This window comes from Vanessa cardui, chromosome 18 (genome assembly GCF_905220365.1).
Source record: "Vanessa cardui chromosome 18, ilVanCard2.1, whole genome shotgun sequence".
NCBI lineage: Eukaryota > Metazoa > Arthropoda > Insecta > Lepidoptera > Nymphalidae > Vanessa > Vanessa cardui.
Window position 1 is genome coordinate 4,722,447 of NC_061140.1, and position 13,443 is coordinate 4,735,889.

The following is a 13,443-nucleotide window of genomic DNA, read 5'->3' on the forward strand; positions in this document are numbered from 1 at the left end:
TCTTCGGACCAAAACATCTGATCTTGGCATTTCATTTTAACTTTTCGGGAAAAGATCCAATTGCAATATTGAACTGAGATTTTTCATTTAAGATAAGTATTATTTTTATTATAATTTCCGATGTTTAAAATAAGGTCATGAATTTGAGTGTAATGGAAGCGTAGATTACACGTATAGTTATTATTTTTTTGGGAGCCTAGACAAAAGATAATAAAAGACAACTTTTAGTTTAGATCTATTTTTTATGGTATAGGTTGGCGGACGAGCATTTGGGACACCTGATGGTAAGTGGTCACCATCACCAATAGACAATGACGCTGTAAGAAATATTAACTATTCCTTACATCGTCAATGTGCCACCAACCTTGGGAACTAAGATGTTATGTCCCTAGTGCCTGTAGTTATACTGGCTCACTCACCCTGCAAACCGGAACACAACAATACTGAGTACTGTTATTTGGCGGTAGAATAACTGATGAGTGGGTGGTACCTACCCAGACGGGCTTGCACAAAGCCCTCCCACCAAATAAATCTTGGATTCGATTTATTATTTGATCATGAATTGACATATTGAATAGAAGGCAAAATAATAGTTTAAAATCGCTTCGATAATGAACTATCGAAAGCACTATATTTATTCTATTATTGTATCATCTAACATCTTGGACGTATAGAGCTATGTACGTTATAACAGCTCCTATACTTAGAAACACGAATACTGCTTTGTTATAATCTTTTTGATCGATGTAAAGTTGTGGCTATCGTGTGCTTAGGTAGGCGTTCCCTCGCTTGGTCGAGAATGCAACTTAAGTCCTTTGTAAACAAAGACAAAATAATAAATATGGAGCGATTTTAAAGAAAATTTGTTAACCAAATACAATATTATGTTAATAATTAATTGTATAATTAATTATAATGATTACTGGAAGAGCTCTTCAATTAATTATGTATATGTGGATGAAGTTGTATCTATTAATAATGTATATGTATAATTATATTGAAATTAAATGACATTTTGGTCTCAATGTAAACAATTATACTGTTATTGAATGTTTTCAACAAAGATTTTTTGTAATGAATTTATTTATTAACAAGGATAATCTTTTTGTTGATACAAGCTTAGTCAGTGACACTTTAAATATATATTGTGACTTTTAAAGAGTATTAAAATCAAAATCTAAGTACATTCGGTAAAATGCAGATGGTACCTACATATTGGTCCACATTTTGTGTTGAAAATAGATCCGCCACTGAGCGGGCCGCTTACTGTGAAGCAACGTTGCAGGCTTCTAAGGCTTCAACGGAGAGCTGTAGCTTCGAGAACGAGGTGTACATACGAATTACATACCCTTAAATTAATTAAATAAGTCAAACTAATGATAACCTTTTTTACATAGTAGTATTTCGTAAAGTAGAACAGAATCAATTTCTCACATATTTTTGAAACCATTATTAATGGATCTCGATTTCACTTAACTGTGTGTGGCAGAAATAACATTTGTAGGAATGTTTAAACATGCTGGATTTCGGCTATTCCTTATATTAAATATCGACGACCTCCGTGGTCGAGTAGTGTGTACATGAAAACAATTCAATTTTAATGTCTTATGTCTAAGTCTGTCTGTCTGTCTATCTTATCTCTAAGTTCCTTGTGATGTTTTTCTTTTTGTGTGATATGTTTCTTTTTTTTTAGTATAAGGGCTTTTTATTTTTAGTTTTTGTTCTTATAATTTCATTTATTTATTTTCGTGTGCGCGCATGTGTATATGTTTACCCAATAGTCAGGGGCCGTCTCAAAATCAGTGCTGTGCATTAGCACAGCTTATACTGAGATGAACCCCTTGCTACCTACACTGTGTTCTTTAAATTGATTTTTTTTTTCTTCCTGTATAATCTATGTAATGTATGTGTGTAGCAAAATAAATGGTTTAAATGGTTTAAAACCGGTGTTTTCATGGGAACGCTACTGCGAGTTCCCGGGCTCGATTCCCGGCCGAGTCGATGTAGAAAATTCATTAGTTTTCTATGTTGTCTTGGCTCTGGGTGTTTGTGGTACCGTCGTTACTTCTGATTTTAAATAACACAAGTGCTTTAACTTCTTACATTGGGATCAGAGTTATGTATGTGATGTTGTTCCATATTTATTTTTAAATATACTTTAACATACTTGAAAAGTTGTAACATAAATTGCTTAGGATTTGTTGATATTATTTTTATAATAAAAGTTAATTGTATGTTAATGGTGTTATAGTAGATTAACATCTGGATGTTGCGAAGGTCTGAAGCTTATGAAGGCACCTCCGACTTCACTTATGAAGGCACCTCCGACTTAATTTATTGGCGTATCTGTTAGACCATATCGGTAATGAACTGTCAAACAACAATTGTTTGATTGAAAGGGTAAGTGAGCCACTTTAATTACAAACAAACGGAACATAACATTATAATTCACACACTTGACGAATTGATAGCGATAATGTATGAAACATTTAATAAGATAATGTTGTCTTAAATTTTCGCGATTATTACACATTTAAATAAAACTAATTATAACGGATGAATCGCGTATATTAATTATTTTTAAACATCCCGACGTTTCGAGCACTTTGCAGTGTTCGTGGTCACGGGTAGACTAAGATGACATTTGTCTATTTGAAGAACAAAGGAAATATTATTAACAACTACCGCCAACGATTTCTCAATTGATGTCTTGAGTAACGTTCCGGTTGCACGCAGAAGGCACTAACTGTATCTTTAGGTCTTGCAGTCTGTTGGATTTGGGATTTTAAATTTTTAATAAGTGGATCCCAGGTGTTAGAAAGTCTCCAACCATCTTCTCTATTGAAGTTCGGATGTTTTTGAATTTCAATAGCCTCGCGTATCATTCTAGGAATGAATCTGTGTTCTCTAGCGAGGATCTGTGGTTTATCAAATCGGATAAAATGGTTAGGTTTATCCAGAGCATGTTCACAGACTGCAGACTTTGAAGAACGCCTATTTTTGACATCTCCTATATGTTCCTTGACCCTGGTACCGATGCTTCTCTTTGTTTGGCCTATGTAAGATAAACCACACTCACATTCGAGTTTATATACTCCTGCAGTTTGTAAAGGGATATTACTCTTGATAGGTCTCAAGAACTGGCTCACTTTCTTATGAGGCTTGTAAACGGTTTTAATCGAAGCTCGCTTCAAGATGTTGCCAATCCTGTCTGTAACCCCTTTCACATACGGTAGAAATGCAGGTTGTCGCTCAACTGTGGGTGGCTTGGTACGGCTTCTGCGATGCTGGCGAGGCACGGGCAGCTTGTTCTGGTGGAGTGCAAGCTTGACCTGACGTAGCTCGTCCTCTAGGTGTTCAGCATCGCAGAGATGGTGGGCTCTCTGAAACAAAGATTTGCCAACGGTAGCTAACTGACTAGGGTGGTGGTGCGAGTCACCATTGAGGTATTTGTTGGTGTGTGTGGGTTTCCTATAAACTGTGTGACTTAATGTATTATCAGGATTCTTGATAATAAGGATATCAAGGAAAGCTAAAGAATTATTTGCCTCTAATTCCATAGTAAATTGAATGTTTTTATTTATGGAATTAAGATGTACTAAAAATGCAGATGTCAGATCACTAGGTAATATTGTGAAAGTGTCATCTACGTACCGTTTATAAAACCTAGGTGTTATTGGTCCGGAGCGAAGAGCCCTCTCCTCCAGGTCTTCCATGAATAAATCGGCGACCACGGGGGATACTGGAGAACCCATGGCTACCCCGTCAACTTGTACGTAGAATTCATCATTCCACAATAAATAACCTGATGTGAGGCAGTGATGTAACAGCTCTGCATATTCAATAGGCATGTTGTGTGTCTGTAGCTTCCTCTTAACAATTTCGATGCAGTCTTGTATGGGTAAGCATGTAAACAATGACTGGACATCAAAACTAACCATTTTCTCGTTGTTGGTTAATTTAAGGTCTCTGATTTCACCAACAAACTGGTAAGAATCCTTGACATACGCCGCAGTGTGTCCTCGGAGGGGTGATAATATCCTTGCTATGTGTTGAGCCAATAAAAAAGCCAACCGTGCAACCGGAACGTTACTCAAGACATCAATTGAGAAATCGTTGGCGGTAGTTGTTAATAATATTTCCTTTGTTCTTCAAATAGACAAATGTCATCTTAGTCTACCCGTGACCACGAACACTGCAAAGTGCTCGAAACGTCGGGATGTTTAAAAATAATTAATATACGCGATTCATCCGTTATAATTAGTTTTATTTAAATTTAATAAGATTTCAATATGTAGGTTTTGTCTTGATACACTAGAGTCAAGTATCAAAAATAAGACAATATTAATTCGCATTTAAAATTTACGGTCGATTTTTATAATTTGTAATGTGCTAAGTCGTTGTAGTTATAATAATAATAAATAATAATAATAATAAATAATAATTTAATTGCTAATACAACAATAGTAAGCGATTCCTTTGGAGGGGTCTGCCCGGAATGCCTTCGGGATCAATAAGGCTTAAGTGAATAGACTCGCTCGAGCGACCTCTAAGAACATACAGATAACTTAGTTTAGCAACAATTCGCCAGGGACAGTTATGACGGTAACTATGACTCCCTATTTTGCTCGTATTAATATCAGACTTTCTACATACAGAATAAATAATAGTTTATTGTTTCTATATTGACTACAACAAGTTGCCTTATATTTTACTAGATTAACCTGCGGCTTCACGGGCACGAAACTTATATAACATTAGTTATAACACACAACTATCATCCTCCATTTCACTCCCTCGACAGTAAATTAAATATATATATTTTCTTTCCCGGTACTCAAACTGCAATATGCAAAGTATATTCATCACAAACGGTTCATTAGTTTAAGCGTGAATAGGTAACGATAGAGTTACACAAATTAGACATAGTCAATGATTAGAGATGATAATTAGAAGATATGGTGGTGGGGCTTTGTGCCCGTCTGGGTAAGTACCACCCACTTATTAGTTAAATAACAGTACTCAGTATTTTTGTGTTCCGGTTTGAAGGGTGTGTAACAGGCACAGGGGACATAACATCTTAGTATCCAAGGTTAGTGGCACATTGACGATGTAAGTAATAATTAATATTTCTTACAGCGTCATTGTCTATGGGCGATGGTGACCACTTACCATCAGTTGGCCCATATGCTCGTCCGTCAACCTATACCATAAAAAACTGTGTATTTTTAATGAAGTTTTATATAGTAAATACTCATAAAAGTTAGCACAAATAAAAATATTTATTTTCCGATTGAACTGAGAGCGGTAAGTGAGGCTTTAGTAAACAATTACCAGATACCAGTCGAGTACGTACAATTTTCTTCATTAAAATATAAAAAAAGAAATATAATATGTGCAAAGACTAAAAACAGGTTCAGAACTCGACAAAGCGAGTTTGCACACTGACATTGTCTGCATTACTCAGGCGAAGTTACGTTCATTTAAAATGAATAATGTCATCTCCGTACGTTACGTACTCGTAGGTTGTACACTTTACGAAGAAATTTCAAATATTTTTAAAGCGACCTCGCTCATGTTAAACTTAGAGTTAGGAGTGTTTTAAGTAGTAGCTAGTTCAAGTTACATTATGTATATTATGTAGAGTATATAGGGCGAGGAAATATAAATCAAATGTTTTAAGAACTGTATGGCTTTTTTGTTTTGTGTTAAATAAAGACTCAAATGCATATATAACTATTCCGTACGATATATTTTGTCAGATTCATTGATTTGGCCAGCTAACGAAACCTAATAAGTATCAAGACAATGTATTAGAAAATATAAACCTTTAAAGGATTTACATTAAAAAAAACTTAAAAGAATTTGGTTAAATTTTAAGATAACCTCACTCTAATTTTAGACCATTTTCTCCATTTTATTATTAAAATGTATTCAGCTAAATATGCTAGTTACCTTAGGCATTTAATATAGATTAAAATTGTCTTTCAGACTATAAAATTCAAATTTGAAATGAATATTTTAGAGGGTATCACCGTTTCCAAATTATGTTTAAGCAAAAAAATCATACGCTGTGAAACGGGCGGTCGGATAACTGGCTGTAACAATAAAATCTTGACTGTGGCAGTTAAAGTTACTCAAATTTGAATTTGTAAGCGATGGAAAAATATTGAACTAAATTAACATTCAAAATAGTTTTTATATTATTCATATGTTCCACATATACACTTATAAAGGCACAGAGTACAATATACTCTGATAATAAATAATACTTTCGTATTTCCTTTTTAAGCGTACCTCCAATTTTCTTTTACAATACGTCGTTACTTACTTATATACAACTACACTAGAATTAACAACATTAAATGCTTAAATATATATATACAAATATGAACTTAAAACTAGTTACTGTATAAATCTTGACCGCGTGGAATGGTGGCAAGAATGCTAGCAGCATTTCCCCGTTGAATCGCAATTAACTACACTTAGGTAAAAAGGTAACTAAAATTGTATATTAATATTATTATTTTAGTTGAATTTTAATTATTATTTTGTTTTTATGTTGGTATAATGTGTCGGTAAATATAATTGAAGTTTATATATTGTTTTCACCCATGCTATGAATATATTTCAGGCCTAGCGGATATCCAGAGTTTTTTATAAAATTGGATACAATAGTCGGGAAAACTGTTTTAATATTCCAACATGAAACTTTTCATTTCACGTTGTTCTACAGTTGTGGGAACATTTAGCTCTAGGCAACGTGCAATTTTTACGAATACGAATGAGCAGAGTGTATTATGTTCATATTTTAAGTAATACAAATTAGATAAAAACATTTTACTATTTATTAACTAAGTCAATTGTATCCTATAGTAAAGTAAAGTAAAAAGTAATAGCCAGTAATTGACTGATAGACTAATAGCTTTTCTCTTGTTAAGAAAAAGCTTTAAAGCTTAATTTACCACGCTGCTCCAAAGTGGGTTTGTAGACAAATGGCAGACTTTTATCCAACACATACAGGCTTCCTACCGTAGATTGCGGTGTGTTTTTTCTTCTATTTATCTCTATTTCTAATTATATAATATTACCGTCTCGCTCTTGTTTCACTCATTCTGTTTATTTGTCTTTCTTCAGTATTTTTACTTTAAAACATTAATACTCATATGTTATATAATACAATTATTATTCAATTATTATTAATTTATATTAATCTATGCTGTAATTTGACTTTGGCCGCGTGGAAATTGAACATACTCGTATTTATAATATAAGAGATAATATTGGCGTGTTTTTTTTATGTTATAGGTTGGCGGATGAGCATATGGGCCACCTGATGGTAAGTGGTCACCATCGCTCATAGACAATGACGCTGCAAGAAATATTAACTATTCCTTACAACGTCAATGTGCCACCAACCTTGGGAACTAAGATGTTATGTTCCTTGTGCCTGTAGTTACACTGGCTCACTCACCCTTCAGACCGGAACACAACAATACTGAATACTGTTATTTGGCAGTAGAACAACTGATTACAACAACTTGTAGAACAACTGTAGAGTGGGTGGTACCTACCCAGACGGGCTTGCACAAAGCCCTACCACCAAGTGTATGATATACACTTTTAGGGGGAGAATATACAGAAACGCTTAAATACGTATCTACTCATTTTTAATCTGTATTTCAAAAATACAGTCTCGTGTTTCAAACTTGTTAAATGATGAACTTTCATAAAAAGTTGCAATCCTTATTTCATCTTTTTCACTAACAGGAATTAATGACTTACTTTTTACTTTTAAATATAATTAATTTATAATCTGTAAACACTGAGAATGACATCGGTGATAATTAAAGACAACGCATTTCCTAATTTAAAAAAAAAACCTCCTTTGAATATACTTGCACTCGAATCAAAATATTATTATTCGACTCGAATAAATACAGTGTAAAGGGTTGAAACGATTTTGGTCTCGGCTGAAGTTTTAATGAAAAAAATTTAACCTTAATCGCCAAACTGTCCGCAACACTTATTTATAAGTTCCTTTTGTAAAGATTTTAAAAAACATTGGCGAAATTAAGCTTGGGACCCATTTAGAAAGTTTATTCAAGAGACTAAAGAACTTGTTCGCTTTAATTGGCAACTTGTTTGAATAATAAGGCTTAGGGACATGTATTGAGAATTGTTTTACGGTTTCATTACTTAGAAATACTGAGATAAACACAAATACATCGCGTCGTGAAAATCGGTAAATACTTGCAACTTATTTTTTACGATACGACAGCCTGTAAATTTCCCACTGCTGGCAAAGGCCTCCTCTCCGTTTAAGGAGAAGGTTTTGGAAAATATTCAATAACAAATATAGTTAGTGGAATACACATGTGGCAGAATTTCAATGAAATTTGACACATGCAGGTTTCCTCATAATGTTTTCCTTCACCGCCGGGCACGAGATGAATTATATAAATATAAATTAAGTACATGAACAATCAATGGTGCTTGCCTGGGTTTGAACCCGCAATAATCGATTAAGATGCACGCATTCTAACCGATTGCACTGGGCCATCTCGGCTCATATTTTTGCGATATCATTTAAAATTTTATAGACTTGATTGTTTGATGAAATCGGGAATAAATTAGCTAAGAAATTCCAGGTGTAGGTATATCACGTATGAAATTTAATTGATACATACTACTACATATTTATTCCTAATCTTATTTAGGTCGAATTTCGTCTCCAAATTTAACTAGAATAAATCAATCAATCACTTAAAAAATTAAAGATACCTAAAAGATTCCGATGAAATAAGAACCTCCTCCTTTTTTCGAAGTCGTTTGAAAATAAGTAACTGATTTCTACTAATTTTATCGTATAACATTGAACCGCATAACCGATTTGAATTCAATTTTTGTTATCGACTGAATTTTTTTTATGGACTTAGTTTTACAAATTTCGGTTCGGCTAGTTAATGTTAAAAGTCGCAACATTGTCTTACTACCGGTAATATATATTTGCTTTTGATTATGTATATACTTTTGTTGGGTCATCCAATGTTGCATGTGTTTTTTGTTTTATTTATAATATGTCATGAAACGGCTTATAAATTTCTTATGGCACATAAATTATAAGTTTTAGATATTATTCTACCGTACATTCCAATGTGGGATTTTAGATATGCAGTCTGGTTCTCTTATGATGTTTTCCTACATCGACGAGCGAGAAGTGAATTATAAAAAACGTAAAAAGCACATGGAAACACTTGTTTATTCGGATTTCAACCCGCTGTCTTTTTATGCCTTCATCATATAACTCCATTAAAAGTTCGGAAATGTGGGCCAGATTCATTTCAATATAGACCTTTTTCATGTCGTAACTTTTGCGTACAATCGCTTTTGTTTCATGTATTGTTCAGAGATTAGAAGGATTTATTGAATGACCTCTAATTGACCTTTGCATTAATTTTGGTCATACCTACCTCCAGCAATACGATTTTAATAAAAATCATTACGCAACTTCATTAAACAGTGAAATACGACTCAGTGGGTTAATAATAACGGCGATGGGAACTTTTTATTTCTGAAATGAGTTTACATGTGGACATATTCGGAGCCATTATTGGGTGCGGCTTAAAATAATTATTGTTATCAAAATCAGGGTCGATGGATTTAGCTGCAATTGACACAAAATATAAACGTTATTTAAATAAATTCTAATATTAAGTTAATTTGTTTCAGATACAACAGACAGCGGAGACAGCGATTTAATTAGAATTTTTAAAATTATATAAACGAGCAACAAATAAAGCGCCTTCAATTAACCCTATAATATCGTGATAGATAGATTAAGTAATAATTACAATAAGTGAACACAAGTGCCAAGTCGCGTCGTTCGGTGTGTGCGCGTGTATCTGTGAATGCATTTAGTGAGACAGTCGACAACTGTGACGTTTATGGGAGTTAATAATCGGACTGTTTATACATTATCATCAAACATTTGAAGGATAGGTATTTCGTGAACAGTCGTAGGTATTCGGCCAGACTGTGCCCGGTCGGCAAGATTGAGGTGGTGGCCGGGTGCGGGTGGGGTAGGCGCGCGCGCGTGCGGCCTCTGCACGCGCTGAGCCGCGCGGCCGGCATGTTGGCATCGCAGCGCTCGCAGTCGTGCAACGAGGAGGGCGCGTTCTTCGGTGCGCGCGCGCTGCGCCGGCCGCGCGGCAAGGGCAGCGGCAGTCCGCCCTGCTAGGGGTACGCCATGTCGCTGCGCAGCCTACACCGGAGGCTCTCCTCCGCCAACAACACGTAAGTCATCTGTTCTATTTAGTAAGCTTGCTTAATGAAGTCAAATATGTAAACGATGTAAAAAAATATGCAAATTTAATGAATGGAGAAGCTTAACTCCAGAGGATTTCGTGATATGTTAGGTGCGCCCTACACCTGCATGATTTATGGGTTAATAAATTATAATTAAAAATAATGGTAATTGAGAATAACTTCTCATACTGTAGTATTTTAATTAATGAAATCGGAATACAAAACATCAAAGAATAAAAGTAATTTTAGTGCTTGTTTCCCATTGTGAAACTATGTTAGTTTACATTCATGTTTAATGTCTTATCCATTAATAACTACATTGTTGTACCGGCTGATGCTATTTATAGCTGAACCGGTACTGATTTACGCGAAGTTTGAAAGACGATCAAAATCCGCTTTTACTACGACTGATCAAAACGTTGAACAGGCAACCATCGAGATGTGAATATTCAATTACCGACTAAATCTGGAGCTGTGTACGGCAAAAAGCTGACTGACGGCGACTTGCAAAAATATACCTTATGTCTTTATAATAAAATATATTTTTCTCATTCTGATTTTTACATGAGAATGCTCGGCGGTTCAACGGGTACAACGTATAATTTATTTAAATTGTTCTCACCAGAAACAGATTAATAAAGACAATAATATGCGACAGGCAAATAAGTTAAAATAAAAGTCTATACTTTGTACAATAGTAGGTATGTATTCACATTATTAGAAAGTTTAACCGATTCAGCTTAAAGATAAATGGATAAAAATATTTGTAGACCAACATACTACCCTAGGATATTTTTGAGCAAGTAACGTCTATTATCAGTTAATTAAAAATACAATAAGATAAATATACAATAACAATTCACTGTTTTTTTGAATTACAAATACTATTGCATAGCTTCTTAATATTATGTATATTATACTATTAAGTATAAATGCTATGACAGCCAAATTTACTAGACTATCAGTAGTAGTAATAATAGTGATTGACTATAATAGTATGAGACTCAGCACTTCTGAATTTGCACAAATGACTGATGATGACAACAAATGACAAATGACATAACCCGGATGACAATTCAAAACTATAGCCAACGGTTTTACGTGCTTTCAGAGGCACGGGGAAAGTTAGATTGTAAATACGGTCAACTTCCAAACTCCGGACTGCTTTTGAGATTTTATAATAGAAAAGCCCGGCAACTTTTATTGTCTGACATGGGTCGGTCGGTAGACCCGGCTTAATCCCAAGATGTCCTACCTAATAAGCGATGACTAGCTTATTATGTATTTTATTTATTACAGATTATGTATTTAAAATATAAAAAAAAGAAAAAAAATCTCAATATGGTCCCCGTCTCCCAAGAATAAATAAATAAATAATAATAAATATGAGACAACATCACATACATTACTCTGATCCCAATGTAAGTAGCTGAAGCACTTGTGTTATGGAAATCAGAAGTAACGACGGTACCACAAACACCCAGACCCAAAACAACATAGAAAACTAATGGTAATCTACATCGACTCGGCCGGGAATCGAACCCGGGACCTCAGAGTGGCGTACCCATGAAAACCGGTGTACACACCACTCGACCACGGAGGTCGTCACAGACGACAAGAATGAAATCCAGCGAAGATCTACTGATGTTTAGTAAAAATATATAATATAAAACGCCAAAATGTTTTATGTAAATTGTAAAAAAAGCACGGGCATTTGCGAGCCTGTTGATGTTCTAAACTAAAAAAAAAAGCTTATTAGGTAGGATAGGTTGAAATATTTTTAAATCGATGACAACCAATCAATAAAAGGAAAGACATAAATTAAACGTTTTAATTAAATCGTACCATAACGATGTGTAATACTACTTTCCTATATAATACAGCACGTATAGAGCGATTAAGTATTTTATTTTTAAAAGCTACATTTTTAACGCAAAAATAAAACTAGACAATATCGATTTCATTATTCCATTCCTTTTTGAGTAAATAATTTGTTTGTATTGACATTAAAAGATAATATAGTAATTTCACAAACTAATAATTATGAATATAATCGACTAAATACTTAAATAATTATCTAGATCAATTTATTTACATAAGAATAATTAATATTAAATCTGTAACTACGAGTACAAATAAATAAAAATTAAAAATAGTCGCTGTGTTAATAAATATTGCATATATTGAAACTATATGTCATACACAAATGTTATAAGCTCTTTGTATGTAAAACTGGAATAGCCGATAGAGGCCTTAATTATATTAAACCAATCATATCAATAGCCGTTTGGTGATCGTTTCTATATCGTTTTGGTAGATAAGGGGATTATTACTATAAAACTATAGTTGTAGGACAGCGTCATGCGTCGTTAGTCGCCTTTTAATGTCATCGATTTATAAAAATCGATTTTAAAATCTCAGCGAAGTTACACAGTGTGAGGGAACTATTCTAAGTCGCTCTATTTTGGCTTTGAAATTTTATATTGTTATATAACGCTTAATGATGTATTATATACAAAATTTACCTGTTCGATCAAGGCCAAGGAAATTCTGCTTGAAAATTTAAAGAAAAGTTACATTCTTAATTGCGTTAGCAATGTTAAAGAAAAGTATTATTATTTTAAAAGTAATTACATATATTAGTCTATCAAAACTAGACTATCAACATTAGAAAATACATACAGTCTACAAATTACTGTGAACGTGTTTTTAGACGCGATCCCGAAAAAACTTTTACCGCCCAACACATTTACCCTTGTAGTCATAAAGGAAGTCTCATCGAACAATACTCTTCTCTTTGCCTTAAAAAGATAAAGTAGAAAAGATATGACCAGTCCCTTTGTTTTAATCTTTAGAACTTTGAAAATTATGCATAATTTATAAAATTTAATTCACAAAAAAAGTAAATTATTTTACACCATAAAAGTAACGTTAACGGCAATTTCGATTACTTGGGAACCAGGCTATCTATTATTATTTTGGACTGTTATTATTGTGTATATTTATGTATGGTTCTTATAAAATGTTTTATTGCAATTAAATTATTTTAATCTTCTAATTACTTTATTTTAATCTAAATACGTTTACCTACCTTTTTCTTATATAAAATATAGAAATATTGTGTCTGCAATATGT

The 13,443-nt window shown here is 33.6% G+C and overlaps 1 protein-coding gene across 5 annotated transcripts in view; it reads left to right on the top strand.

Annotated features, from left to right (window-relative positions):
- Positions 1–13,443, top strand: part of LOC124537658 (potassium/sodium hyperpolarization-activated cyclic nucleotide-gated channel 2) — a 255,504-nt gene that overhangs the window by 25,084 nt on the left and 216,977 nt on the right. For all 5 annotated transcript variants that reach the window (XM_047114557.1, XM_047114556.1, XM_047114558.1 and 2 more), the window contains exon 2: positions 9,733–10,296. In XM_047114557.1, the coding sequence (XP_046970513.1) occupies positions 10,250–10,296 (47 nt within the window). In that variant the 5' untranslated portion in view covers positions 9,733–10,249. The remainder of the gene's footprint in view (positions 1–9,732; positions 10,297–13,443) is intronic.